The following is a 27,289-nucleotide window of genomic DNA, read 5'->3' as shown; positions in this document are numbered from 1 at the left end:
GAGGAGAGGAAAACTCTGCTCAAAGGTGAGCTGTCCTGGTACTATGGCTACATCCATGCCACCATCAGTGCTCCCAGCAGAGCAGATCACATTGGACCCAAGAGAATTAGCAAAGCAGTTAGAAAGCATGTACTGACACCCTCTGAAGGTCTCTAAGCAACTTTGTAACTGTGAGTTCTGACTCCTACAGCCCCCTGTGCCAGCACCATCTCCAACTCACAATGAGGAGAACTGAGGCAAGGACCAGGGGCAGGCACAGGGGGAACTGCAGGATGAACAGGGCAGTGTGGGTCCCCTGAAGACACCACACCACAAACACCTACCAGGCTCCTCCTCCACGCTGAGCAGTGGGATGTCATCGTCAAGGTAGGGGAGGGTCTCTCTGCCTGCCCTGGAGGTGGCCTCTGGGGCAATGAAGAGATCTTCAGCCAGGTGCAAGGCTCTCTTTTTGGTGCACTTCTGACTACAGCTGGATTGGAGCAGGAAAGGAGACAGAGGCAAGAGTTTTAAGCCACATACCCTGCAGAGAGTTCCCGGTGGGCTCATTCAGTGACAAGGAGAGCAGCAACAGCCTGCTCTAATTACTTGGAAAGACAACAGGCACTGCCACGAGCAATTTCCATTGCTAAGTGCTGAGAGGTCAGGGCTGGGCTGGATGCACAGAGCAGGGCTGAGCTGTGGCCACTGGGTGCTGAGTGACAGGAGTTTCAGCAGTTCACTTCCCTGCTAATGAATTAAATCAGGCCAGGTCATCTGCAGGGCTAAAGAGCAGAGGAAGGGGAAATGTGCTGGCTTCAAACACAGATCTGCACGTCCTGCTTGTGCTCACAGGCAGGAGCAGTGGTGATCTGTCCGCCTTGCAGGGCTTGTGTCTCCACAGCTTGGAGGTTTAGCTGTGCATTAAGTGCTCTGAGGACACAGATGGCTCCAAACCCCCATGGGATTCAACCCAGAGGATTGACTGGCATTGCAGAGGCTGGTTCTTGGAGGCACCTGGGCACATGCCAGGGGAGACTGGTGAGACCCAGGCTATGAGACTGGGACCTGACCCTTCCATTTTGCTCCAGTCTGGAATGGCAGAACTAAAATTTCCCTTCTGACAGGGGGAAAGCCAAGCTGCCTGAGGGGACTGAAGATAACTGAGATGACAGGGCAGGAATTTGCACACTGCCTTGAGTTCCACAGGCTGCAGGGCTCACCTGGTTTGGCAGGAGCTCTCTAGTGGGGACACATAAAGGGTCCATATTCCGAGAGCAGCTGGCATGGTGAAGAGCACAGCTACCCAGCAGCAGGACACAATCAGTGACATGAAGAGCCCAAAGTCATGCACAGCTGGGATCTACAGGAAGAGGGAGAACATGGAGTTAGGATCAACTGGGGCAGGAGAGCTGGAAATGCAGCAGGCAAGAACCAGATGTCTGGAGGAACCTGAGAGTAGCACACGCTGACCTCAGCCATGGTTATCAGCAAACCTGGTAGGTAAAGCACTGAGACAGAGCCTGAAAACCACTGGATCCTGTTTGGCCAGGGGCACAGGAAATATTGTCTTGAATGCTGATACAGGGAGATTGTCCAGTGCCTTACAGCAGGTAAGGGACAGCCCTGCAGGGTAAGCAGGTCGGGCATCCCCCTGCGCTGGAGGAGAAATGGAAACCCCAAATCCCACAGGTGCAGGGTACCTGAGAGAAGATGTTGGCAGCATATGCTGCAGCCGTGGTGAGGGAGGTGAAGAAGGTGGCCTTGCCTGCTGTCTGGATCGTGTGGATCATGCGCAGCCGCAGGTCCTTCAGGTGGGTGGCTTGGCGGTAGGTGTTGATGAAAACAAAGACATCATCAACCCCTGGAAAAGCAGGGCAGAGGTGTTGACACTTCACTCACACAATGGTGAGTGAAGTAAAAATGCTAAACGTGCTAAAAATCTAATTCCCCCCTCGATGTTTGACCTGCAAATATTACACTTGGAGGTAAAGGAGGGAAAGGGTCTGGAAGTTCAATCTGCATTTGCCACCATCACCTTGCTCTCCCCTGCAGCAGGAGCTGGGGCAAGGCAGCACAGGGAGGCTTTGAGAAAGGACGTGCTTACCAATCCCCACAATGACAAAGGCAGCCACACCATTGAGTATACCCAGGTACTGGATCCCAAATACGACGTGGTACAGGAACAGAGCCACCAGGCAGCTCAGCCCGATGCTGGCAATGCCGAAGAACGACAGGAACACTACAGCGAGAAAGGAAACATGGAAAAAATAGTATCTCTGGCCACCTCCAGGAGAACAGACACCTCCCACCTGCCCTGTTGGGATACCCTCATGAAAGTACTGGTGAGAGAGAAGAGCTCAGAGCTGCAAGACTACTGCTTCCCGTGAAGCCCATCCATGAAATGATGTCAGATTTACAGCAGTGTTAGCAAGATGGGAATTTGCATCTTATTCCTGACTTCCTGGGAGCCCTCCCCTCACCCTGCCCACATATCTCTGGAGAATAAGACCCGTGTGCCCTTCGTGCACGCTGCTGTGCCACACAGCCAGGCTGGTGCCAGGGCATCAGAGCCTCTCCCAGGGCTCAGGCACGGGGAATCACAGCACACCTGGACTGGTGTGAGAGCAGGGCAGCTGTGAGCACAGCCTACCTGAGCAGGAGGTGAGGATGTAGACCAAGACAGCTATGCAGCTACTGCTGATGAAGGCCAGCAACATGTCGTTGTTGAAAGTCCTCCTCACTTCATAGTCAAACAGATCCGTCCCTCCGTACAGCACCTGCACTTTGCTGGGGTGGGAAGAGAGGAAAGAGGAGGAATAGGCAGAGCTGAGTGCAAAAGGAGCAGAGCCAGGTGATTTAAAGCACAGTGCCTCCTCCAGAGCCAAAGGAGGTCACTGCTCTAATAACCTGGCAGTTCTCTGAGGAAACAGCTCAGAGTGGTGAGATCAGGTTGAACGAGGTTGCTGCTGGAGGTGAAGTTCACACAAGAAGGGAGAAAAATAAAGAGCAGCTCTAATATTTTTAAAATTCCTCCAGTGCATGGTGGGTCTTTGGCAGTAATAGACAGCTCCTGAAGCCTCCAAAGCCAATTCCATCTGGAATCCTAATCATTGCTTATTATATTAGCACAGTGGATGCAGGCAGAGTGAGAGCTTATCAGAAACCATATGATTTACCAGCTTCTGCTTCTGGAAGTGGGCTCTGAGCAGAAGTAATCTGAGATAATTTAGCCAGGAGTACAATAATGCTGCACCATAGGAGACTGCCAGGGATCTGAGCTTCAGAACTGAGCCTTGGCCCCAATTCCCTTTTGGTTTCTCATAACCACAACCTGCTCTGCCAGCCCATATCTCTGTAGCTGCCTGTTCTCAGGGCTGGCAGGGGCTGCCTGCATTCCAAACTGCTTTTGAGGCTCAGTATCCCTTCATTCTGGGAGCTATTGAGACTCAGAGCAGTAGAGCTGGAGCCTAAGAAGGTACAAACACTGGGATTCACTGCCTTCCCTCAGCTGTCTGGGTGCTGAGATGCTCTTTTAGCTCTGTTTTACCATCTCTCTCTCACAAGCACTGAGTAAAGCTCTATTCAACAAAGCCTGCATTTCCCTAAACATATCCTGCCCTGACACTCCCCTCCCCACCCCTCTGTACAAAAAGCAAAAGCAGAATTGGATCCGCAGGTTGATGCCCTGCAATAAAGACCATTTCACCCCCTGCATCAGAACAGCTGGGGACAAGTTCAGAGCAGGAAGGCAGCTCTGTTTGAGCCAGTGGAACTGGATTTGTGAGATGGAAGCAAAGAGATCCAATGCCAGACCAGGGCAGGCCCTGGATTCAACCTTCAGCCCCTTTTCATTGTCTCTTCTGCTGTCTCTGGAATGTTGCTGCCTCGGAAGTGGCATCAAAGGGAAGCCAGGCACCTGCCCTGCCTGCACACACCCTCACCTCGTGGACTGCTTGGCCAGCATGGCCACGTAGGTGATGACGAAGTTCTGGAACTTGCGGCGCTGCTCCTCCCAGCGATCCTCCACCGAGTAGTAGTTGGGCAGGGGTGCCCCAAAGAGGATTTCGCTCCTCAGCAGGGAGCTCTTCATGTTCTCAGCAGACAGGCCCTCATCCACATACCAGTAGAACTCAGGGTGGGTCATGGCCAGCTCCAGGGACCCTGCGGGACAAGGCAGCACCATGTTTTTAGGTCCTTGTTGGTTGTCTTAGCAAGGCACGGGATCTGGTCTGACAAAGGGAGATTGGGAGCGCTCCTGTTCTTCATCAGAGGGATGCTGACTGACTGCAGAGAGCAAGGAGGGCTGGGGGAAAGCTGGATTGCAAAGACTCACCTTCTACTTCTGCTCTGTGACTCTGCTTCTGATGCTGCCTACCTGCAGTTCCCATCAGGGACACATCTTCCACCTGACTGACCTGAACCACAGCTCCCTCAGCCAGCAATGCAGGCAGCATCCCCATCCTCACTCCCACTGCTGGATGCACTTCCTTCCTGTACACTGGGACAATATTTGCTCCATCACGCTGTGAAGCACAAGAACTAAACAATGCCCAGGGAAGAGGAGAAGTCCTGGCTCTGCTGTGACATGGTACCTCTGCCATCTGATGGTGTGAGGGATGTAGAGATGGAAGCACTCAGCCAGTTCTGACTAAGAGGCACTGTCTGTCTACCCTCAAAATCCAGTTCCCTTGAGTTCACACCAGAAAGACCCAGAAACTACACTCTTTCCTGTTTTGGTAACAGAAGTATTGCTCACACTGGAGCAGATGGAGTTAATTCTTTGCCTGCTCCCTGTATGGCTCCTGGACAGCTCTCAGCTGAGCCTGGCTTGGGAGACAGATGGAGGTTTCATCCCACAGCCACATCACACCCACAGACTCCTCATGAGTCACCTCTTTTTCACCATCCAGAGCCTCTGCTCTGCTAGAGGTGCACAGTACAGGGTACAGAGCTGGGAGGAGGAGGCAGGGCCTTCCTCCTCCTCTCCTTATAGGAGACTTTCCAGCTGGTGACTCACAAACTGCCTTTCAAGCTCCAGAGCAGCCCACAGACCTCTTTCATCTGCTCTATGTTACAGGGAGGCTCATCCCTGTCGTCTGTCCAAGCCCTGACAATTGCTCTAGTTACCCACAGCCATTCACAGGGGACAAGGGTCAGTAGAAGAGACCTGTACCATGCAGGACTGCCCCTCACTTGTGCCTCTTGCTCAGCTGTGGGGGCCTGTGTGACCAGTGACTGGAGCTGATGAAAGGGTTGGAAAGGGGCCCCCATACAGAAAAGACAATTCCTCAAGGCAAAACCCAGCAGCCTCACCCCTCTCAGCTGCACAGCAGGGACTGCCTGAACTTGAGGAGATCCTTTCCTTGAACACACCAGCCCTCACCCACGGCCCTCAGCTCACCTTGGATGTCAGCGAGGTCTTGTCCCATGCCATCATAGTAAATCTTCCCTCCTCTCTCAGTGGGGAAGAAGTAGGTCATGAGGGAGCTGGGAGGGGAGCAGTAGGAGTAGGAGCCCAGGGGCAGGTCCTTCAAGACCTCGTGGGGCTTCCAGCAGAACTCCCGGAAGCGAGGGTGGTCCATGATCTTGCGCTCGACCTCGTGGATGGTGACCAGGCGCTCGGTGGTGAAGATGTTGTTCTCCGAGTCCCCCCGCGCCAGGAAGATGAGCTCGATGCGCCAGTGGGCGTGGGCCTGCGTGTTGGCACTGATGTACGTGCCGGAGTAGTCCCAGCGTGGGGCCCCCTCCCGACGCGGGACGTCCTGTTCCCTGGGCCGGGGGGGACACGGGGCTCGGGGAGCCCGCCCTGCCCTCCGCGGGACTGCGCCTGAGCCGCGCGCCCACCCCCAGGTGGGAAGCGTTGAGGTGAAGCTGCTGGAGCTGCTCGAAGATGAGCCTCTGCAGCGTCTCGGAGGTGAAGTCAGCCAGGTCCCGGCGGTTCCTCCCCCAGGACCCAAACTGGGACTTGAGGGCCAGGGCGAGGGCGTCGAAGCGCTGCGAGGACTCGTGGTTGCGGATCTCGAAAGCGTTGTAGGAGATGTCGATGTCCAGGGCCGGGTAGTGCAGGAACATGACAACGGCGAGCACGGCAGGGATGGCACAGCCCAGGAAAAGGATGAAGCCAGCGCAGTACGGGTTGGTAAACACCCAGCCGACAATATTCCAGAAGCCAGACACGGGCAGGGTGACACGCAGGGGCCTGACCCTGCACGGGCTTTTCCCACACAGCAGAGCACCCTCTCGCCTCTTGCAGGAGCTGAAGGCCACCTCTTCATCCTCCTCCTCCAGCCAGGCATCCTGCAACAAGGGGTCATCCTCTGTGTCCATGTCCAGCGCCTGCACACAGGGGCAGAGAAGAGCAGTCAGCAAGGCCCAGCAGTGACATCCCAGGCACAGCCATGGACCCACAGCAGCTGCCCAAGGGTCCCAGCAGCAGAGCTGGGAGGGAGCCACATTCCAGCTCCCACAGGAGCAAAGCATCCCTCCTTCCAAACCCCACAGATGGGCTGCAAAAGCAGCCTTGCCATGGGGTATCCAACGCCCTGCTGGGCAGAGGAACCAGAGAGGCAGAAGTTCAAACAGCAGTCCCAGAGCTCAGTGCTGAGGTGGTGGAGGGCTCTGCAGGGCTCTGCATGGCTCCAGGAGCACCAGGCACAGAGACTGCAGGGATTCACATTGTGCTGCTCAGACTGCAGCAGCGGAAACATTTAATTAGCTAACCTGGTTCTCACACCCAGGAACGGTTCATGCCACCAGATAAAAAATGCAAGGGAGTGTATCTTCCTCTCCTTAAAACAGACAGTAGGTTTTCCCCAGCTATTTATAGCTGTATTCATCTTTCCCCCAAAGTGTGCATGTGTGTGCACCCAGAGCCAGAAGCACAGGCACCCACACCTGCACACACACACACAAATGCACAGACTTGCACATCCCAACTCCCCCTGAACTCACTGTGACCCTGCTCCTGTCCCTCAAGCCCCTCCATCTCCAGTGTGGGAAGGGAAAGGGCTGAACACCTCTACTTTCCCTTCTGCCCCTGTGGGATATTGAGTGTGTTTCCCCCGCTCCTATGGAACAACCAGGAAGCAAGAGCAGTTACTGCTCTCACAGAATGCAGGAGGAAACTCTCCCTAATCAGCCCATGCTTGGGCAGGAAAGGAAGGGATAATCCCTGGGAGGTGCTCTCCTTTGCAGGGGTTTGCCAGCACACACAGGTTCCCAGACTTTCCCTGGGTGTCTCAGGGAAGCCTCCCAAGCCAGGGGTCCACGGGTGGTAGTCCCTGAAAGCAAAGCCCAGACCCTGTAAGGGTCCCTTCCTTTTCCAGCAGCAAAACCAGCAGTCCCTACTCACTGAATGAATGACTGAACAGGTCCAGTTTGTTACCTGACCCTGGGAGTTGAAAGCAATTTACACACAGTCCAGAAACAATTTACGAGCTTTGCTCCTAACCTCTGTTTTTATTTTAACAGGCTTTATATCAGTAGGAAGATAAATTGCCAGCACCTCTTAACTGTAGGTCCTCAGAAGACCTGGGAGCTGCATCGAGCTTGGACAGAGAGGAAAAGCACTGGGGCAGAAATGCTCCCTGGCAGGAGAGGGCTGTGCAAGGGAGCAGGGGTCACAGCAATCCCCCTGGCTCTGCTCACAGACCCATGTGCTCTTACTTGTGTCATGACAGGGAGAAAGCTTTCCCAAGTCCCCTGAATGTGCTTCTTGAAGCAGTCCTGCCTTCTCTCTCACACTCTACGCTCTCAAACACAGCCATGATCCTACCCAAGATGTGTCCAAAGCCTGCTAGCATGTCAGCCACAGCTCACAAGTCACCCCAAAATGCTCACCTTTGCACTCAGGCACCCTCAGCCCACCCTTGGCCTGTGTGTAACCCCCATCCATTGCTTGGCTCACAAGTACTGTCACCCTTCAGCCTCTGAGGGACAGCCAAGCTCCAGCCTCAGCTCACATTAGTGCAGAACTGCATGAACGTGGGCAGGTGCAGACCTCACTCATCCCACCTGGGCAGGTTGGAGAGGACCTGCAGTTTCCTCCCCTCCACTCCTGCCCTTTCTCTCACTGGCCTGGGCTCTCCTTCAGAAGGAGTTACTGTGAGACCTGAACAAGTGCACGTATTCCCTCTTTAGAAAGAGAGGTAAAGAGCCATAATAATTTCCCATTTATTGAGCTACTGAGGAGAAAGAGGGAAAAGATTCTAATCCTGAGACAGAAGAGCCTGCACGTGACAAGAAAGGGAAATGAGAGAGAGTGAGATGGTAATAAGGCAGAAAAGGGATCACACCCTCTTCTTTCTTAACCAAGAGCTAAATCCTCAACTCAAGGATGGGATTAGACCTCAGGCATCTCCCTCTGGCTCTTCCATCCACTCTCACAGGGACTGCAGTATAACAGATGGGCACCTACAATATCTGATGCCCAACACGTGTCACCCCCTGGCTGCAGACTGGTACAAATTTACACCACCAGTGTAAACCCAGCACAGCAAATGCTGGCAAAGCCCCAAGACTGTAAGCACTCACATGAGAAGTTAGTCAGGAAGGACCAAGATTTGGTCTGGGAGAGAGGCAAGGGCAGGGCAGGAGGCGCCTGGGCTGGGCTGTCCCTGACAGCAAAGCCTCCCTCTGCTCTTGGGGGGTTGGTGTGCCTGCATCCACAGCTCTGAACCCCCTTCAAGGGACTTTACCACATGATTCGGCTCCAAAGCCAGACACAGCACACTTGGCACTGCCCTTGGGACTCGTCTGGCTTTGCTGCCTCCCTCAGATCCTGCCTGGGTCAGGATGAAAGCTCATCCAACCCAAAGCACCGCAGACGGAATCAGCAGCAGAGATAAACCCTGAAATCAGCCAGAAGGGGATTGAAATGCATGTTTTCTGCTTGAATTGTACTGGAGGGCTTGGCCTGTTTTCCCTCCACCACTTCCCATACTATTCCAGGCACTCCCAGCACTGAATCGTGGCCCAGTTACTTTTTCAACTCCAGGATATGCAGTGGCCTTAATCCTGCAGCCCTGCCTCGCCTCTGAGCAAGCTCAGCCTGTGCCAGGCTGAAAGGAGCAGAGCAGAAGATTACTCTTGGGAGTCCTGGATCCATTTCTTTAGAGAACAGGTGCTGATTCAGCTGGTTGAGGGGGGCGTAAGCATTCAGATTTCTTGGGCTTCCCTCTGCCCTTTCCAAAGCAAACAGGTTCCCTCCAGGCAGGATCCAGCTCAAGCCCCAAGAGCCCCACAAGGATCGTCACTCACTTGCACCTCAACCAGGAAAAACACCCAAGCAGCTCCCACATGACAGCTCTTTTTCAGTGACATCTAGGATAGAAGAAAGTCATTGGCAAGTTGGAGAGAGGCAGTGACAGATGAGGAAGCTAATTACAACCGACCTGACTAATTAATGCTGACTTTCAGATTAAAAAATCCTCACTAGTGTTCCATTTCAATTACTCAGTTGCTGCTTTTTACAGGAGAATGGGGGCCTCGTGCATCAGCGAGGCAGAGAGAAAAGAGGAAAGCAAGCAGCAGGCTAGAAGGGGAGGGAAAGACAATTTCTATAATATGGGAGATTCTCATCGACAAAATAATTAAACTTCACACTGGTTTCTCCCATGGGCAGAGCTTTCAGAGCAGAGTAGTTTTGTGGTCCTATTTGTATTCCTGAAAACTCCTGGAGTTTCTACCAAAGGCAGCTTTAGGCCCCTTTGTTAGCTACATAAAGTTCTGCTGAGAGGGATAGAAGTGGTCTTTGTGCTTCCAAATCACCCTGAGAGCATCCAGGTCCTACCAAAAGCCACCTCTGTGTGCGGATTCCGAGTTGCTGGTGCCTCCCAGACCCTGCTGTGCTGGGGGACACTGGACACAGCTCTGGCTGAGTGGAACAACTGGAGGGCATCATTAATGTACCCACACTAAAGCAGGACTCCACAGGGACACCAAGACTCAGCATCAGAGTCTTGCTCTGTGCTTAAGTCACTAAGACTAATCTAGAAGTGTAATTTTAAAACACAACCAGAAAGGGCCTTCTCAGGTCCCTGCTCTCCCTTTATGGACACGGCTATAACTGCATGGAGTGTTGTAACTGTGCATGGGGTGCTGCCCTTTCCCAGTGCAGATTGCCTTTCATGACTGGGAAAATGAAACAGTAAGGAGAATCAGATGTGATTTTCCTCTGACTGGATGTCTGACTTCCATAAGTGTTGCGCTCCCAGAAAAGCAAAGCAGGCCCTGGACACCTGAGCCAGAATCTCCTAAAAGACTTCTCAAAACATTGGTTTAATTCAGCCATGAACCAAAACCTGTGCCTGAGGCTACAACCCAGAACCTGTTTCAGTGGGATACAAGCCCAGAGATGCACATGCTGCTCAAAGGCACTGGTTTGATCTGCTGGCTGGGCTGGATCCACCTTTATTAGTTAAGCAGGTTCACTTTTCCAGCTGCAAGCACAACACAGCAACAAGGGTTTAATCTATTTTCTTTCTGTGTGCTTTGCATTTCCCTCTCCACTTGCTTCAAATCCTTTGGTAAGATGCACAAAAACACTGCCAGACCTCAGGCACTTTGCAGATCAGAATGACATCAGAATGCTCCAGCGGCACACTGCTCTTGGAATTACAGTGTAATGATATAAATATGTGTTTGCTGGGGGAGAAGTTCAACAAAACAATTTAAAAGGTATATATTTAAAGCTCTACACTCTGTAATTCCACTCGCCTACAGGAAGCAAGACAATATAGGGTTGTACATAGGATGGAGGATTATCTGATCTTCCAAGCTTTATGAAATCAAGGACCTGCACAGGCACTTCCAACTGAGGTGTCCTCTTCCACCGCTGACTGTCCCACCCCTCTTCCCCCCTACAGGCACTTTTACACCCTGGTTAAGATAAAAACAGCTGGAAACAGAAGGAACCGGTCAGACTTACTGACCTTAAAGGTCTTTCCCAGCCCTAAATGATTCTACTGTCTCCTGACCAGCTTTCAGATGGGCCAAAGTGCTTGGAGCACTCTCAGCCTGTGACATCGAGGATCTCCTGCCTGCACCTGCCTGCTATTCCAGACTCTGACAGACACTGATTAGATCTACTCATAATTGCATGCCAAAAACAGTGTGGAAAGATTAGCTGCAAAGTCAAGCACTCACCAGTCAGGAAATGCCAGATTCAGGGCCGGCACAGCATCCTTAATTTGTCCCCCTTCTGTAAATGCTTTGCAGTGCAGTTTTGCTTCCAAGCCCGGTGTCCAAGGCAAGGGCTCTGGCCTCCACCAGTGCATGCAGGGGATGATGCTCCCCAAAGCCAGCAGCAATTCTCTCCCCTGTTCTCTGCTCATCATTCAGCGTGTGGTCTCATGCCTCATTTCCTGCACGCCGCTCATGCCTGGCTCACAGGCAGAATTATTAATTTCCTCATGAGCTTTTCAACACTGCCTGTCACGACAGAGTCTGAGGGCTGAACAAACAGGGCTGAACTGAATCTTCTCCCAGCATCTCGGAGAAGGAGGGGGTGGTGTACTCCGTGTCTGACAGATGCAGGAGCTCAGGGGATGAGAAGAGCGAAGTAGACACGTATTTTGGGCGCCTAGTTTGACACACAAGATGCCAAATCTCTTGGGGGGGCAAAGATGGCACCAAAGCACAAACTCTGCTGTGTTCTGTGATCACTATTCAAGCTGTAACATCAAGCATAACCATCACTGTGCAACATAACCTTTACGCTGGCGAGGGACATCCAACCTCCACAATGAGAGCCAATTTCGCGCCATCCACGCTACCAAAAGGACACAATAAATCGCCCCAAAATACTTGCTTTAAGGTACTGAAACTGGCACTTTTCAAAGGGAAAGGTCACCAGGGTTTGCTGGCAGAGCCCTGTCATGCCAGGATTGCTGCAGACGTAAACCTGCACGAGCACTTCGCTAACACGCCCATCACTGCCAAAGAGAATTAATTTCCCGATAAAATAATTTGCTCCTGGTTATTGTAAGTAATGACTGTAGGTGTCAGAAGACAGCTTCTTGGTTATAATCTCACGAAACATGCCTTGCAGCCCTGTGCCATGTTCACCACTCGAGTCACTTGCTCGTGCTGGTTGATAAGCTCTGCTGTCACTCAGGCATGTGGCACTTACAGGTTTCTGCACACAAGCGAGCTGAGGCTCTGATATGCTTGTGACATGACTTACCTAACCACTACAAAAATTACTTAGATTTTGTCTGAGCCCCAGCCAGTTGCTGTTGCTAAGTAAAGGGCTGGCTGGGTGCCTTTGGGTGCCTTGACACCGACTTCAAAAGCCCCCTGGATCCCACCTGCCAGGGGCCCAAAGGAACAAGCTTGTTAAAGCTGTGTGGATTCCCACCTGTGCTCAGATTTGCAGATCATCAAATACAGATGGCTGCCACAAACCAGGGCCTTGTGTTATTATTCCAAGAAGCATCACTGCAGGAAGGAATCTCAGGCCACAGAGAGGAATCACCAGTTCCCAAGCCAAGGGAATAAACTACCATCCCCAAGGCTTGTGTGCTGCTCTTTTTCAGACAAACTCCAGCTTCCCACATCACTGTCACCCTGAAAAGGAAAGCCAAGTCCTGCTGTCAGTGCCTGCCAGTCCTTTATTATTCCACCCTGTGCTCAGGCTCCCCAGTTTACGTCACTGTGGGCACTGGCACCACTCTGTGCTCAGCTGCAGGATTCCCATGCAGATTCCAACTCTGCTCCCCACACCTGCTCCTTGGAGCAGGAGGAAGGACACAGACAAGGGCTGGCTGTGCTGTCTCCTCCATCTGCAGCTCAAAAATAGCATGTTTGTGTGCACACTGCTCCTGGGACTGATCAAAACACCCTCTCCTCAAGGCCCCTCTCCAGAGTCTCCCCATAAGCTGCCAGTTCATCACTGAGAAGGAGGAGGACAATTTCTTCCCCATTGCACGTGAGCTGCTTTCTCTCAGCAGTTGTGGTTCTTTGCTGGTTGAGGTTCTGTGGGCAGCAATATGAAAGGTAACCCAGGAATGCCAACCTGTGCTGCCAGGCCCTCTTGCCAACCACAGCACAGGCAGCTGTTTTGTCTCCACTTCTTGCCACTCCAACGTGAAAAAGTACAATTAAGGTTAAAAGAAAACGTTACAAGTCCTCCAGGTGAAGTGTCTTTATTCAGCCAGCTCTGCCCGTGGTGCTCTGACCTTCCAGGAAGAGGAGGCAGAGGCACAAAGTCCCATCTGCACACGTGTCAGTCGCACAGGTCACAGTGTCTTGCTCCAGGTGCTACCCAGCATCACTCTGATGGATCTAAAGGTCTTGCTTTTTTCACTGCTATAATTTACTGACATCAGAAAATGCCAGACTCACAACAGGAAGGCTGTAAGGCTGCAATCTGCGGTGGGGACAGAGCTCCCACGGCGTTTCAGTCACACTCAGTTCTTCAGCAGGGCTTTCCACTCACCAGCATGAGAGAGGAGTGGGTGATGCTGTAGCCCTCTCCTAAATGAGGGAGCAGCAGAAATACCCATTCCAGCTCCAGGCACTGAGCTGAGCCCGTCTGTGGCGCAGACATGGCCTCTCATTCCTGAGAATGCATGGAAATCTTCCTGCTGGATCAGGAGGGACTCACAAAGCAGGTTGTAGCTGGCTGGCTCTCAGCAGCCTAAGAAGTGGGATCTGAGCAGGTATGTCTTTCTTACCTCCCACACTTCTCTCTCTCAGAATGAGATGCAGCTAGCTGCCCTCCTCCCATGAAAACCTGGTGCTTCTGGAATCGGATTAATTAGCACTGCTATTTCATCTTCCCAGGATCACTGAGAAATCCAGAAGCAGAGGTGTAAAACCCAGAGGCTGAAGAGCCTCTAGTGCCACGGCTCACTGCTCCAGAGCAGGACCTGGGCAAGCACAAGGTTTTTCAGAACAGAAGGAAAACTTCCTGAGGGGAAGGGGAGGACGTGGAGAGGAGACAAGCTGCCTCAGTGCCTGTTGGCAGATCCCCTGCCAGTAAAAGGACTAAAAGCTCATTGCCAGCTGCACCAGCCATGCAGAAACTCACATTAAATGTGCCCACAGCTCAGTGAGCACAACCCTGCAGACCATTAGCAGAGGAGGGGGCAGGGTCTCAGAATAAGCAAACGGCCTTTAATGACACATTCATCTCAGGGAGAGTCCAGGGTGCTTCCCAACACAAACAAGAGACACCTCGAGCTGGTTCCCGTTAGTCCCTGTGCAAGGGGAGGGGAATGTTGCTGGCAGCAGCTCTCAGAGGCTGCCAGTGAAGCTGTGTCTCCAGGATGCAGGTTTAGGCCACCAGACCTGAGCTGAGACAGCAGCGATGTCCCTTCTCTCCCTTCTTCTCCGCCCTCCCAGCACAGATCCAGAGGTCTGTGATCTGAAGCAGTTCAGAAAAGAGAAAGATCACCCTTGTCCCCGTTCCTCCTCTACCACCAGAGGTGCAGGGATTCACAGCCATGGGAGCTGCACGAGCTCAGCAGCTCGTGAGTGGCAATCATCCAACCCAAAGGGACAAGGGACAGCCACCTGGTAAAGGTCCCAGAGCATTTCAGGCAATTGTTCCCAGTTCCTTACTGCATCCCACGCTTCCAGCCAGGCCTGCACAGGCTGAGATGCTACTTGTGTTAACTGTTAGGACCAAGTCCTGCAGTTAAAACACACAGAAAGAGAAGGAAACATTTGTGGCTCTATTATTAGTTTTTCCAGCTTTCCCAGGGCAAATCACATCATCTGCTCTGAGCTGCTCTCATATTCTGCAGCCTGAAACCCCGTCTTCCATCCTTTCACAACATGCCTTGTTCCAAAGCCTCCTGGGATTCCCCTCCACAAGCAAATGCAGGCTATTTTTGCACAGACGTTTGTAAATTGATTTTCAAAGCGACTCACTCCACTGCCCTGTGCTGACGTGGAACTGTGTCTGGCCCTCTGGAAACCAGACTGTTGGCTGAGTAAGGGAGCAGACTCCCTGCAGGCACTTCCCAAATCAGCCAGAGGAATGGAAATGCAAACAGTAAGAGGATCTGCAACACAACAGAATAGAAGGGCATGTAGGCAGGTGGTGCACACGCAGGAATGAGTTTAGCTGCGTGTGTGCCAAGGTTTGGATGCAGAAGGACTGACCTCCCCCACAACACACCAGAAACACAAGAAACTGCAAGAGGTCTGTAAAGGAAATGTCATCCAAATCTAATCTGTCTCTGCTCCTCACAGCAGAGCTCTCTGTTACTGGCATCTAAATGAGGTCAGCTGCTTTCCTGTGCCACTTCCACACAAACCCGTGCCACGAACTCTGCAGTTGCTGCGAGGAAACCTGCACCGAGGAACTGGTTCCACACAGCGGATTTACAGGAATGAAGATTCTTTTCTTTGGCTTAAGCAGCGCCACAGGGGATGAAACATTTACCTTACTTGTTTCCAGTTGTCATAGGCCAGTGTTTTATAGCTCCCCACAACGCTGCAGCGTTTCTGTGCACAGGACACCAGTGACACCAGTGGAACGAACCCCAGACCACAGCTCAGCTGCCACTCACTGCCTGTCAGAGCCCCGTGTGAAGGGACAGGGCTGAGGTGCAGGGGTTAGGATTGGGAGGAGGAAAAGAAGTAAAATTCAGTTTGGCTGTGGACAGAAGTGGCTTGCAGCACACACACCAGGCAGTGGGACACTCCATCTAGAAGCACATCCACGGATTTGACACCAGGGAGAGTCCAAGGCACTGATGGGTGCTCTGTGGGTCCTGAAGGAGCACCAGCTTGCAATGCCCAGAGTTTGGAAATGGCAGCTGTTGGCTGGAAGCACCAGAAGGAGCAGCTTTCTCCGTGGTCCAAGAACTGGCCCGAGCTTCCCAGCACAATAAGTTTAGCTTTCAGAACAAGCTGTTGTCTATATTGTCCAGAGTCCCAACCCTCAGTTTAAACAGAGCCCACTGTTTTATTGAGGCACTTTCATGCTCTTGTGGGACTGTCCACCCTCCCATTTCAACTCAGCCATAAAACTTGGCTTGGAGATTAAACCTGGTGCCTGAGTTGTTCCCTGGAGAGCAAGTGGGAGGATGTGAGAGGGGGGAGGTGGAGGGAAAAGAGGTGGCAGTGGAAATATGAAGACAGAGGATTTGGCCAGGTTTGATTTACAAGCAGGAGCCAGGGCTGCTTTGGGAACATCTCAGACATGTTTAAAATGCCCTGTTGGGCTCTAGTTCAAATCTGAGTTTGCAGCCCTGTCTTCTGCAGAAATTCATTTGCCTTGTTAAAAGGAGGAACAAAGAGAAATGGTTGGATTCAGGGAATCAACTGTGCTGCATGTTCAGCAGTACCCCGAGCAGTAGAAAGGATTAGGTGCTGTTTTGTGGGGTTTTTTTTCCAAAATCTCTCCACAGACCTTAATAAGCACTCCAGAGGAGTTCATTCTCAGCTCCTGGGTGTAACACAGAGCCAAGAAACCAGTCAACATATAGCACATGCCCCTAGGAGCAAAGAGCACTTTGTGCATCATGTATCAGCAACTGCATAAACCCTTTGCAAACACCTATCAGATCCAATTCCCTGCTCCTCTAGGGAAATAGACAGGATTATATGCAAGTTCACAAATGAATTAAGGAGGATTCCACAGTCTAGCTCCGGCTCTGCTGGAATTCAGCCATTACTTTTGCTGACTTTAACAGAAGCTAAATACAGACCAAGCAAGCTACAGCTAATGTTGTTCAGCTTTAGCTGCCATTTGGGGAACAGCAGTGGTACCCTACAACTGCAGTTAACAGTGACACAGAGACTCTGTGACCTGCTACCCAACCTCAGACAGCCAAGTGAGCCCGGAGATCTCCCAGAACCCTCCTCCATTGTTCGAGTCAAAGAAATTTCTGCTATGCAAAAATGAGATGGGAAGAAAGTCTGTGGCAGCATCAGACAGGATGCCCTGAAGCCCAAACAAGCTCATCCATGTAGTTATCTCAGCAGGTAGATCCCGGGTTAACATTCCCAGCGTCAAATCCAAAGTGACTTCCCTGCCGTGCCTGAGTGAGATTGCAGCTGCAGAACCAGGCCCCAGAAGCAACAGCACCCACAGCCTGGAGTGCAGGCAAAGAAATGATGCTCACCCCTGACTCTCCCCCCATAAAGCAGCAGAGAGTCAAGGCCAGCAGCAGTTGAAGAACCAGACGACTGCCAGTGTGTCTTTCACCCCCTGCAAACACATTGGCCTCTCCCCCTTCTCCACTATTTATGTTACATGAACTGCCTTCTATTCAGGAGGAGCTGTTCTCTATTAACAGAGCTTGGCAAAGATCAGGAATTAACTGTGCCAACTTTCAAGGCTGCTGCCTTAAGGCAGATGGCAGGGAAAGTATCCCAGCCTTGTTCCCCAAACCTCTTCTCCCAGCAAGCAGACATAACTCAAAAACAGGAAAAAAAGGGTCAGGCATCCCTGAAGCCCTAATTTCAGTGCAGGAGACAGCCTGTGTGGGGGGTGCCCTGCTCTGCCATGGGTGTGCCTCTTGCTCCACGGGCAAGCAGAGCCTGTGGCACCATCAGGATCCACAGGCTCAGAGCAAGGGCACAGGTTTCACTGGAATTCTTATACTTCCAGAGTTACAACAAGAAGGAGATGCTCTGCCTCCCTCCAAAGTGCTGCTACAGTGAAAGAAAAGCAGCACTGCTGATGACTGGTGCTGAACTGTACCTTTATGGGAAAGTAAATCCCTCTGGAGCAGCTGGAAGCACAGGATTCCCAGTTACTGCAGACCTGCAGCAAAACACAAGAGCTGTGGTTGCAGAGCATCCTCTGCTTCCCACCAGCAGAAGACAGCTGCTCTGCCATCCCCACCACAGCAGGTCCCCCAGGAACAGTTCCCAGTGCCTGGGGAACATTCAGCCCATGAAGGTGGATCACACTGAGCCCCTGGCAGGAACAGGCACAGCTGGACCCCTGAGCTGTGAAGTGCTGAGTGTCCAGTTCTGGTGGAATCCGTATCACAGGCAGTTGCCTTGTTCTTGCAGAATAAGGCACCATCCCCAGCCCTGAGCAACTGAAATTCAGCCTTTGAAGCCTGCTTTGCCAACCCTTTTGTGTCTGCATTTTCTCCCATTAATGGTGTGCCACTCCAGTTATTAATATCTTCTGTTTTCCTACACTGCAAAAGCATGACTCAATAGCAGTGCTGAGACCTCAGAAAGCTTCCCCCAGGTGCTGCAGAGGATGGTTAATGACAGTCTGACAAGCAAGAGGGTCATAAATAATATTCTGCTGGGTGCTAATTCAGACGGTTGTTGTAGCTCACTGCCATCAATGGGACAATTTACAAACTCACACATAGTTAAGCGTTGCTGAAACATATCCTGGGCTGGGGTCAATGGAAAGTGTCTTGCTGACTTCACCTAGAGCTGGATTAAGCACTTAACTCTTTACATTGTCTCCTCCATATCCTGAATTATTCATTAAGGGCCAGGCACTGCAATCCATACTCACACTGCACTTAATCTGTCCTTTAAATTGACTTGCATTAGTCTGAGTCACAGGCACCACAGCACCTTCCTCCTCAGCAGGCTCACTGAATGCAGCAGAGCTATTCATGAAATAAGGTGCTGCTCTGCAAGGAGGCAGATCCAGCCCTCAGCAAAGGCATCAGTAAGGAGGGACCTGAGAGAAAATTCACCCTGGTAAAGCTGCATCAAGATGTTTGAACTCAAGTAAATCTGTGTGAAATCAGTCATTTAAAGAGATAACCTGTTCTGTGGTATTGCAGAGAACTAAGAGAGAGACTTAGGGAGAGACTAAGGGAGTCCTAGAAACTAATATTTCATTGTTCAACTTCATCACAAGGTCTGGAAACACATTCCACTGCCCCTGGCCACGCATTCACAGAGCCCTGTGAGGACTGCTTTGTCCCTCCAGAGAGAAACAGCGAGGTGTGTGGAAAGGAAGAAGGCAAAGGACTTGTTCTGCTCCTCCTGACTGGCACAAAAGGAATAAAAAGTGAACAGGACTTGTCACCAAGCAGGTAACAAGCACCCACACTTACCAGCAACTCCCTCCTCTGCCAAGCTCACAGCTCCCACTAACCAAGCTCCCAGACCACACTACTGGCTCTGATCCTGAAATCCCCTCAGGCTGCTCAAACAGCAGATAAACTCTCATCACAGCAGAGCTGATTACCTGTGCCTTTCACCACTGAGCCCAAACCTATGGTCTGATACCTCTGCACAAACAATGGATCGAGAAATAAATAAGCCAATCAGGTAAGCAAAGGGAGAAGTCTTGTGCACTACAGTGAGGAATATAAGGGGGTTTGATTTTTTTAAAAAGGAATTCATCTGTTCAGTTCTCGTTTATGTCAGTTCTTGATAAGATTAGAGGATTAAACCAACTGTATGCTAAATGCTCTGTGCTGAAGAGAGTCCTGCTGGGATTTACTGCATGTTGGCATGTACAGAGACCACACAGCATCACCCAGAGACCCTGGGACGCACAGAACGACCCGTTCAAACTTCTGAAATAAAAATCACAGCTTATCCAGACTTTCCATATGCCGCCAGGGTACCAACTCCTATCCCTCTCCAGTTTTACTCAAGCTTGCTTATTAAGTGCTTGTACCCAACAGGCAAGTCTTTGTATAAGCAGCACTTATCTCAGAGCACTGGCATCACAAGAGGATTTGAGATGTGCTGTGGTTTTTTGGATGCAAACTGTTAACACCGTGTGGATCCCTCCCCCCCGTGCCAAACCGAGGCACACACATCCTGCCACCCTCATGCTGTTACATGCACGCACACCACAGCTACCCCCATAAACTCCCAAACAACACAGCTCGTTAAAAACACAATTCACAGTTTTTTACAGGAGCCAAAGTTCTCCTGTAACAACTTCTATCGGCCTGACAAACGCATTTGTGATGTTTAGCTCATTAATTCTGAAAGAGCACAAGATCTCGGGAGGTGCAGCCAAGGACACTGCAAGGTATTGAGAGAGTTTTTAGCACCTAGCAAACACATTCTCCCCAAACACCTGAAAACGAACAGCAGTTTCACCAGTGTGAACTCCCTCGTTCCTGTGCCCCAAATTATAGTTGGATATTGTCACCTTGGCTCCCTACCAGTCACCTTCCTTCCTTACCCCTACTCTAGGGTAAGGAGACCACGCACCACAAGGGTGTTTGTCATTACAGCTAAGAACACCGGACTACAGCCAGTGAGGGAGATCTAGTTAAAGTGTCAGTGACTTCAGCTGGTGTTTGGGGTTGTGGTTTGGGTTTTTTCCTACCCCTGAGGAGGAATTTGCCCTGAACGTTGCAGAAACTGAATCACCATCTTCGCCACCGTGGGCGACCGGAACGGTTCTGGTGCTGCTTCCCAAATGCCAGTCTGGCTCTCACATATTACACTGCAACACGTTGCTCTGGGCCATTTGTCCCCTTCCCCTTGTGCCTCGAGGTGAAACGGTCACAAATGCTGACGAGTAGTTTCCCCTTGAATCATTTTCCTATCAGACAAGCATTCTCCTTCCATAAAGGAGTATCTTCCCCATGGGAATACAGCAGGTATTCACAGGGGCAGCAGGAAGAAAGAAGGAATGGATCTGTTATCATATTAAGCATTTCCATTCCATCTTTATTGTCTTTTTCTCTAGCTCAGGTCTGTTTTATCCCAGGCTTAGGGAATCAAACTGTAAGGCTCCAAGGGGTAAAGAAGCTGTCTTGATGAGTCTAACCTCTGAAGATGCATCCAGGATGATAAAAGAAGTGTAGCTATTGAAACATCTCCCTTCAATACAGTTATTGTGTTGCTAGGTTTCCATCTAGACACACAGCCTAAAAGAGCAATCAAAGGAAGCTGATGCTGTGGATAATATCTTTATCAACACTTCACAAGGTGGTTGGGGAGGAAGAGGGGAAAAATATTGTCCCCGAGCAAAGTTGTTCTAATGAGAATAGACAGCAAGTTTCAAAAGCTCACCCAAATTTTCATGGGAAATTTTTTTTAAAAAAACCTGAGCTCTTAAGGTCGTAGATTTTATGTGTATCAGCATGTGGCTTTGTGAGCAAAAAGTCTGTGTGTTTATTCTGTCATTTGAATTGTAAAAGTACTTCTCTTTCAACACACAAGTCCTCACCCCACTTAACTAAAGCCTGTCTTGCAGCAACAGATGAGGGCATGCATCAGCCTTGTTTTAGAGGAACTTATTTGTTGCATATTACATTAAATCCCAACAGACTCCGCACTGCTGTCAAAATCCCATCCTAATAATTGCATGAGGGAAGGTTGCTAACCAGCACACTGCTCTGCCTGTGCACAGAACAAAGGTTCAGGTGACACAGGATGCAGCAGCGAGGCAGATCCCCGAGGGACCGGCCACCTCCAGCTCACTCCACCTGTCCCAAAGTTTTTCAGTTATACTCAGCTCCCGCCCTCTCGAGTGCTTTTAAAAACACCCGGGCAGTAGCAACCAGTCCCGCACTCCTTGGGTTTGGTCATCTCATCCCCAAACAGCAAAGAACGGAAAAGAGTTCGTTTTCTTCAGGAGTCCGGGTGTTTTGCTGCCATGTCCTTGGAGACCACCTGGAACAGCGAGGGCCCAGGACCAGGCTGCGCTCGGGACTGTTGCTAAGCAATGTAATGTTTTTATTAAGCGGTATGAGGTTTTTAGGCAGGAGGAAAAGTCCTTTTCTACGCAAGCCAGTATAAAACAGGAAGGTTACCTTACATATGCCAGGTATGCTCTTTACAGCTTTTGGACCAGCACCGGACACCAGCTGCTGTCATAGGCGAGGATCCCTCCTGGCTGGACCTGCTGCCATCCTTGAGCGTGGCGAGTGCCCCGCTGGCTCTGCTCCTCCTCAGGGAGGCCGGCCAAGCCTCCGTGGAGCCGGGGACACAAAGCTGCTCAGTTCTGGCGCCCAACTTTTCCCCCAGGAGAACAGCCCTGCTGCAGGCGCAGCTCAATCAGCTCATTATAGAGGCAGCCTCCCGAGAAACGCTCTCCCTGTGCATATTCATGAACTCTCCAGAGCTTCCAGGGAGAGTTGGCTAAACACACAACTGAGGGATTTAGCTGTTGGATTCCCAGGAAAAGAAAAAAAAAAAAAAAAAAAAAAAAAGGAAGGAGGGAGGAAAGAGGGGCGAGGAGGGAGCAGAGGGCTTAAAAAAAAAAAAAAAAAAATAAAGTGACTAGCGGAGCGACTGCAGCGGTGCTGCCCTAAGCAGGCACCGACCGACCCCGCGTCACCCCCCCCGGGCAGAGCCGAGCGCCGGGGGTCGGTGGCGGGCACCGAGGAGACGGTGTCGCGGGGAGACGGCTGTGCCCACAGCCCCCCAAAACAACCACCCCCTTCCGCCCCGGGGCCGCGGAGCGCATCACTCACCTCCGCCCGGCCGGGCGGCAGCAGCCGAGGGCTCGCAGCGATGCCGGGGCACAGCCGGGTCCCGCGGTACCGGTGGCGGGCAGAGCGGTACCGATCCCAAGCACAGCGGTACCGGTGCCTCTGCAGTGCCGGCGGCAGCGACGAGCGGCGGTCGCGGTCCCGGTCCCGCCGCCTTCCCCCGGCCCCGCCGCCGCCGCCTTTTAACGCCGCTCCACCGAGCGCCGCGGCCGCTGCTGGCACGGCCCGGCCCGCCGGTCCCTGGGGGCTGCCGACCAGCCCCCGCCGTGGTACCGCCGAGCGGCGGGATGTGCGGAGCGGCGGGATGCGGAGTGCAGGGATGCGGACCGGAGGGGTGCGGAGCTCCGGGGCTGCCGCCGCCCCGCCGGGCTGCGGGCGGCGCTGCGGCCGCGCTATAAAACCGCGCTATAAACCGTGCCCCGTGCGCGGCCCCCGCCCCGCCGGCCCCGGTGCGGAGAAAGGGCAGCCCCCGTGGAAGGGAAGGGTAGCTCCACGGTGGGGCTCGGCGCTTGGGAACGGCCCCCGGTGCCCGCCCGGCCCCCGCGCAGCTCCCCAGCGGACAGGGCGGGTACCGGAGCGGCCGCCGGGACCGGGAACTGCGGCTGATGCCCGTGGCCCCTCCGGGACACGGCCCCATCCCGGGACTGCCCTGCCCTGCCCGTCGCTGGGTTTGGAGAGAGACGGGGGTGCCCCGTGTCACAGGGTCTGGGTTGGGCATGGGAGTGCGGCTCTGTCACCACGCCGTGACCGGGCGCGTCTTGGGACAGAAACTGCCACAAACTTTTGCAGCACCTGGCTGGTACTGTGGGTCCAGCCCGCGTTAGAGCTGGGGCTCTGGGAAGGACTCATCAGGTACTCCCAGGTACCCACAGCACCAGATAAGTCCTCTATACAGGTGACATCCCTATGCCTTCAGTTGCAGAGGTATGCGGCAACAACCCCTGAATTAAGTAGGAGTCGTTAAATGGGAGGCAGCAAGACTTGTTAATTAGGGTGGTACAGAAAATCTTTTATACATTCGCACTTGCCCCTCATGCAGCAAGGCACTCCGCACAGCTGGTCACCGAGCTTGCCTTGCCCTTGCCTGGGCTTTCATGAGGGATGTCCCTGATAAAGACATCCCTGAGTACAGGGGCTTTACTTAGTGTTGACAGACGGTCTCTTAATTACCGTGCTGGATACAACGGTCTTGCATTCATTTATCGTGTGCTCTCCTGTGCCTCACTCTGGCTTTGGAGGCAGGGAGAGAACAACATTCCCCCCATCCTTGGCCTGTTTACCGGGGTGACCTGTTACTACGATGTGGATTCCTGCAAGAGCAGGGTTGTTGCTAAACAACTACCTTGTGGGAATGGCTTTTAATCAGGCTACATTACAGAGTTAATGTTTGAGTGTTGATGGCTGTTGCTTAGGAAAAATATCCCTCACCCCAGTTTTCAGATAGATTTGTCAAGTCAATAAGAAAGAGAAAGCACAATAAAACAGACCCATCACCTGAGTGTGTCTGTAGGCAGGCAGCTGTGTCAAAGGCACAGCAGCTCCCTCTGATGCATCACCCAAAGTGAACAGGAAGCCAGGCAGACAAAGCCAGACCATCATCTTCCTTGTGGGGCTCCAAGGAATGCAAATTTAATGAGGCTCCTGAAGTAAAAATGCATTCCACCGGCTCTGAGCACTCCTGCCAGTGATGGAGGTCTCTGCAGAGAAGGTAATGGTGAGGGGTTAGCTATTCTGTCGAAAACTGCAGCCTACAGTAAAGGGGAAAAATTGCTTTTTCCAACTTTGCTGGTGTTGGGAGTGGAGCCCACGCTGATGTGAGGGACAGTGCTCAATCAATCACTCAGCAGAGCCTGGCAAACTGCAGGAGTTATCACTGGTGCTGGTACAAGCACTCAGACAGTGACAGGATTCTCTGCAGCAGTGACTCTGACAGCCCTCCAGGTGCAGACAGACAGACAGACACACACACACACACACACCCTGAGAGCCCCCCACTCTCCTCTTTGCACAAACACAGCACACAGGGGCAAACAGACACAAAGTGCTGCTGCCACAACAGCTCCCAGACGAGCCCTTCCCATCCCTTCTCTGCACGCACAAGTACATCAACCTGACAGCTTCAGCTTTTAAAACTTGTACATGGTTTTCCTTCCCCTCCCTTCACACACACCCCGCAGAGCTGCATTAGCCCGCAGCTGAACTAGAATTTTCTCTTGCTGTGTTGGCACCTACAATATATACACGAAGAATATGCCTTTCCCTGTCAATACAGAGACGCTGAGACTGACACATTCAGCACTAAACATCCCTCCATGAACACACAGGGGTCTGCACAGCACTCAGAAAGCTCTGTAAAGGAATACTCACCTGGATGGGAAGGGCTGACTGGGGGTTGACAGTCCTGCTCCATGGCAACTTCTGTGATTTCAGTCTCTTTTCATTCTGCCATTGGAAAGAAATAAAACATTTCAAATATTTGGGGATGGGAGGGGGTAGGATGGTGCCCAGGGGAGATGATCATACCTGTGTTAACAATTCCTTCCATGTCTCTCTGTGCTCAGAGAGCATCAGCCTCTGACTGCTATGACTTCCCTCCCTCAGGCCTCTCAGAAGTGTGCAACCAGGCAGCATGTGTTGCCAGCAGGAAGACATAGCTCACTGCTAGTTTAAACCAGCAACACTGAGTGTGTTTTACTCAGATACAAGTTAGAAATGCCTGTATGAGCGGCACATAAACACAAACTGTATCCTGTGTGTACAAGTGTACCTGCATTACTTGCACAGACTTGCACACAAAAGTTTCAGTGTGTTATTGCAGACTCCACTAACAGTGCAAATGCACCCACAAGGAATTAGCATTATTGGTGGCTTTTACCAGCAGTGCACGTGCCCAGGCAAACAGCACAGAGGCTGAGGGGTGCACGCTGCTGTCCTCAGCCACACAGGTACAAACACATGTGTGACACCAACAGACATCAGCACTGTACTGCAGCCTTGGGGAGCGGCAGCAAATCCATGAATACCGGGCCACATGCACTGAGGCATAGTCACAGGCAGGCTGCAAGAGGATTGCTGCTCTCCCTAAAGCCATTCCTGGCTAAAGGATGCCTTTTGGAGTTGGGAAGCTGAATGAAAACACCTTCCCCTTTATTCATGTCCTCGCAGCCTCGGCACGACTGCCTTCCACCCCAAAAGCAGGCACCGTCGGCCATTCCGCTCGCTTGTATTTATGGCCCCTCTTTGAAATTCTGGCTGCTCATCTATGCAGAATAAAACTACCCAAGCAATCTTTCCTGTCCAGGTGCTCATTACTAAAGTGTTAAATTATGCCAGGCAGGCTCTCTTAGGCCTTGTAAATTTTATCGGGGGGACTTTAAGCTTCTACAAGGTCTATTATTGCCTGATTGCCCGAAAGGCTGTCGAGTTTGTCCCAGCCAGGCACAGAGCAGAGAGGGCTGGGCAAGAGCTGAGCACTGAGCTCCTGTCAAACACCATGGCTTGGGGGTGGAGAAATGCCTCCAACTGAGTGTATCTGGATGAGCACATGCAGAGTCTGTCAGCACAGCCCTGGAGCACACACAGGATTTGTGTACACAGATATGAGTCTGTGATTGCTGTTAGAAGAGTCTGGATCGAAGGGTGACGCTGTCCATGAGTGACTGTGGGTGCAAGGAAAAGGGGCAAGGAGCTGTGTCTGTGGGCCTGATCTCAGCCAGGGCTCAAAGGAAGGCTGAACACATCAGGAAGCTTAATAAAGCAGAGAGAAACTAATGGAGAAACCCAGGAAGAAAGGGCAATAGCCCCCAAAGCCAGAGAGGTTCTCTTTTACCAGCTGCCAGCAAAGTGTCCCAGGAGAATCTGCAGGTACATCTCAGCTCCCAGGGGCAATCCCTAAAGGATGCTGAGCTGCAGATAAAGTATATTTTCATATTAAAAAAATGGGGAGTGGGGACAAAATTATCTGTAGAGAAACTTCCTTTAGCCTTTTTGAAGTTGTGCTCTTTTTTCCTAGTGTCTTCCTGTCAGAGAACTGAGACTTTCTCTCCTTATCTTTCCTAACCCAAACATCCTGCTTGACAGAACAGCATGGAAAGGAATATTTCCTATCTGACCATAAAACTAACAAAGCCACATCACAAGCTATTTCTATGTGTTGTGTTTATAAACCTCAACCCTGCCCTGATCAAGCAAAATAGCTTCTAGTTACCACTGATTCAGGCCTGAATTCAAATTGCCAGCCTATTATTCCTTACTCAGGCAACACTAGTACTCAAAAATTATGTTAAACATTTCCCAGATGCAGAAACAATCGCTTCCCCAAAGAGCAGAGGTGAGGGCACACAGCCAGCCAGCCCCCTCTTTTGTTGGATAACATTTCTCATATATTTTGTGAGAGCCAGATGGCACCATCTGAACAGCAGTGAGCCCGGGAGCCTCCAGCCACATCAGGAAAAGGGAAGCGTGTCCCAGCCCTGCTGTGGGCAGCTGCCCCTGCTCGGGCACAGGGCACGGGACACCAAAGCTCTTCTGCGTAAATTCACACGTGGAAACCTAAATCCCCGCTGCTGACAGGCAAAAACCCGACAGTTTTGAGGGCAGGAAGAGTTCCCCCAGTCCTGAGGCTCTCTGGAAAAAGAAGGTCCATCTGCAAATTGCCAGAGAGAAAGAAACAGATGTAGAGAGAGACAGAGAGCGTTCTGAAGTTCTAAACCCCCGCTGCGTGTGAGGCCTTTTCCTTGCAATTAAGGGAAGCTAATGGTTTTATGGAAGCTGTTTGTTCAAAAGGCCTCCACTGCACTCTTTAATGGAGTTTCACCAGCATTCCCCAAAGGCTTGCAGACTGCATTAGTATCCCACAGCTCACACCCTAACCAAACAAGCCTTCTCACCCCGATGCCTCCGCCCTGTGTGTGTGGAGTGTAGGAGGATCAGGGCTGCTGTGCCTCATGTGCTCG

At 51.8% G+C, this 27,289-nt stretch overlaps 1 protein-coding gene across 3 annotated transcripts in view; it reads right to left on the bottom strand.

The window, feature by feature from the left end:
* DISP3 (dispatched RND transporter family member 3) overlaps positions 1-21,986 on the bottom strand; it is a 36,196-nt gene extending 14,210 nt beyond the window's left edge. For 2 of the 3 annotated variants that reach the window (XM_050322194.1, XM_050322195.1), the window contains exons 1-8: positions 11,125-12,862; positions 5,381-6,315; positions 3,921-4,140; positions 2,630-2,766; positions 2,084-2,218; positions 1,680-1,840; positions 1,200-1,339; positions 324-469 (exon numbers count right to left, since the gene is read on the bottom strand). In XM_050322194.1, coding sequence (XP_050178151.1) covers positions 324-469; positions 1,200-1,339; positions 1,680-1,840; positions 2,084-2,218; positions 2,630-2,766; positions 3,921-4,140; positions 5,381-6,315; positions 11,125-11,315 — 2,065 coding nt within the window. In that variant the 5' untranslated portion in view covers positions 11,316-12,862. Of the gene's footprint in view, positions 1-323; positions 470-1,199; positions 1,340-1,679; positions 1,841-2,083; positions 2,219-2,629; positions 2,767-3,920; positions 4,141-5,380; positions 6,316-11,124; positions 12,863-21,653 lie in introns of those variants that run through there. The other variant, XM_050322197.1, reaches the window with a different exon arrangement.
* Between the last annotated feature and the right edge of the window lie 5,303 nt (positions 21,987-27,289).

Source organism: Myiozetetes cayanensis, unplaced genomic scaffold (assembly GCF_022539395.1).
Source record: "Myiozetetes cayanensis isolate MyiCay16 unplaced genomic scaffold, myiCay2020 scf28, whole genome shotgun sequence".
Lineage (NCBI taxonomy): Eukaryota > Metazoa > Chordata > Aves > Passeriformes > Tyrannidae > Myiozetetes > Myiozetetes cayanensis.
This window is presented reverse-complemented; position numbering and strand designations above follow the sequence as displayed.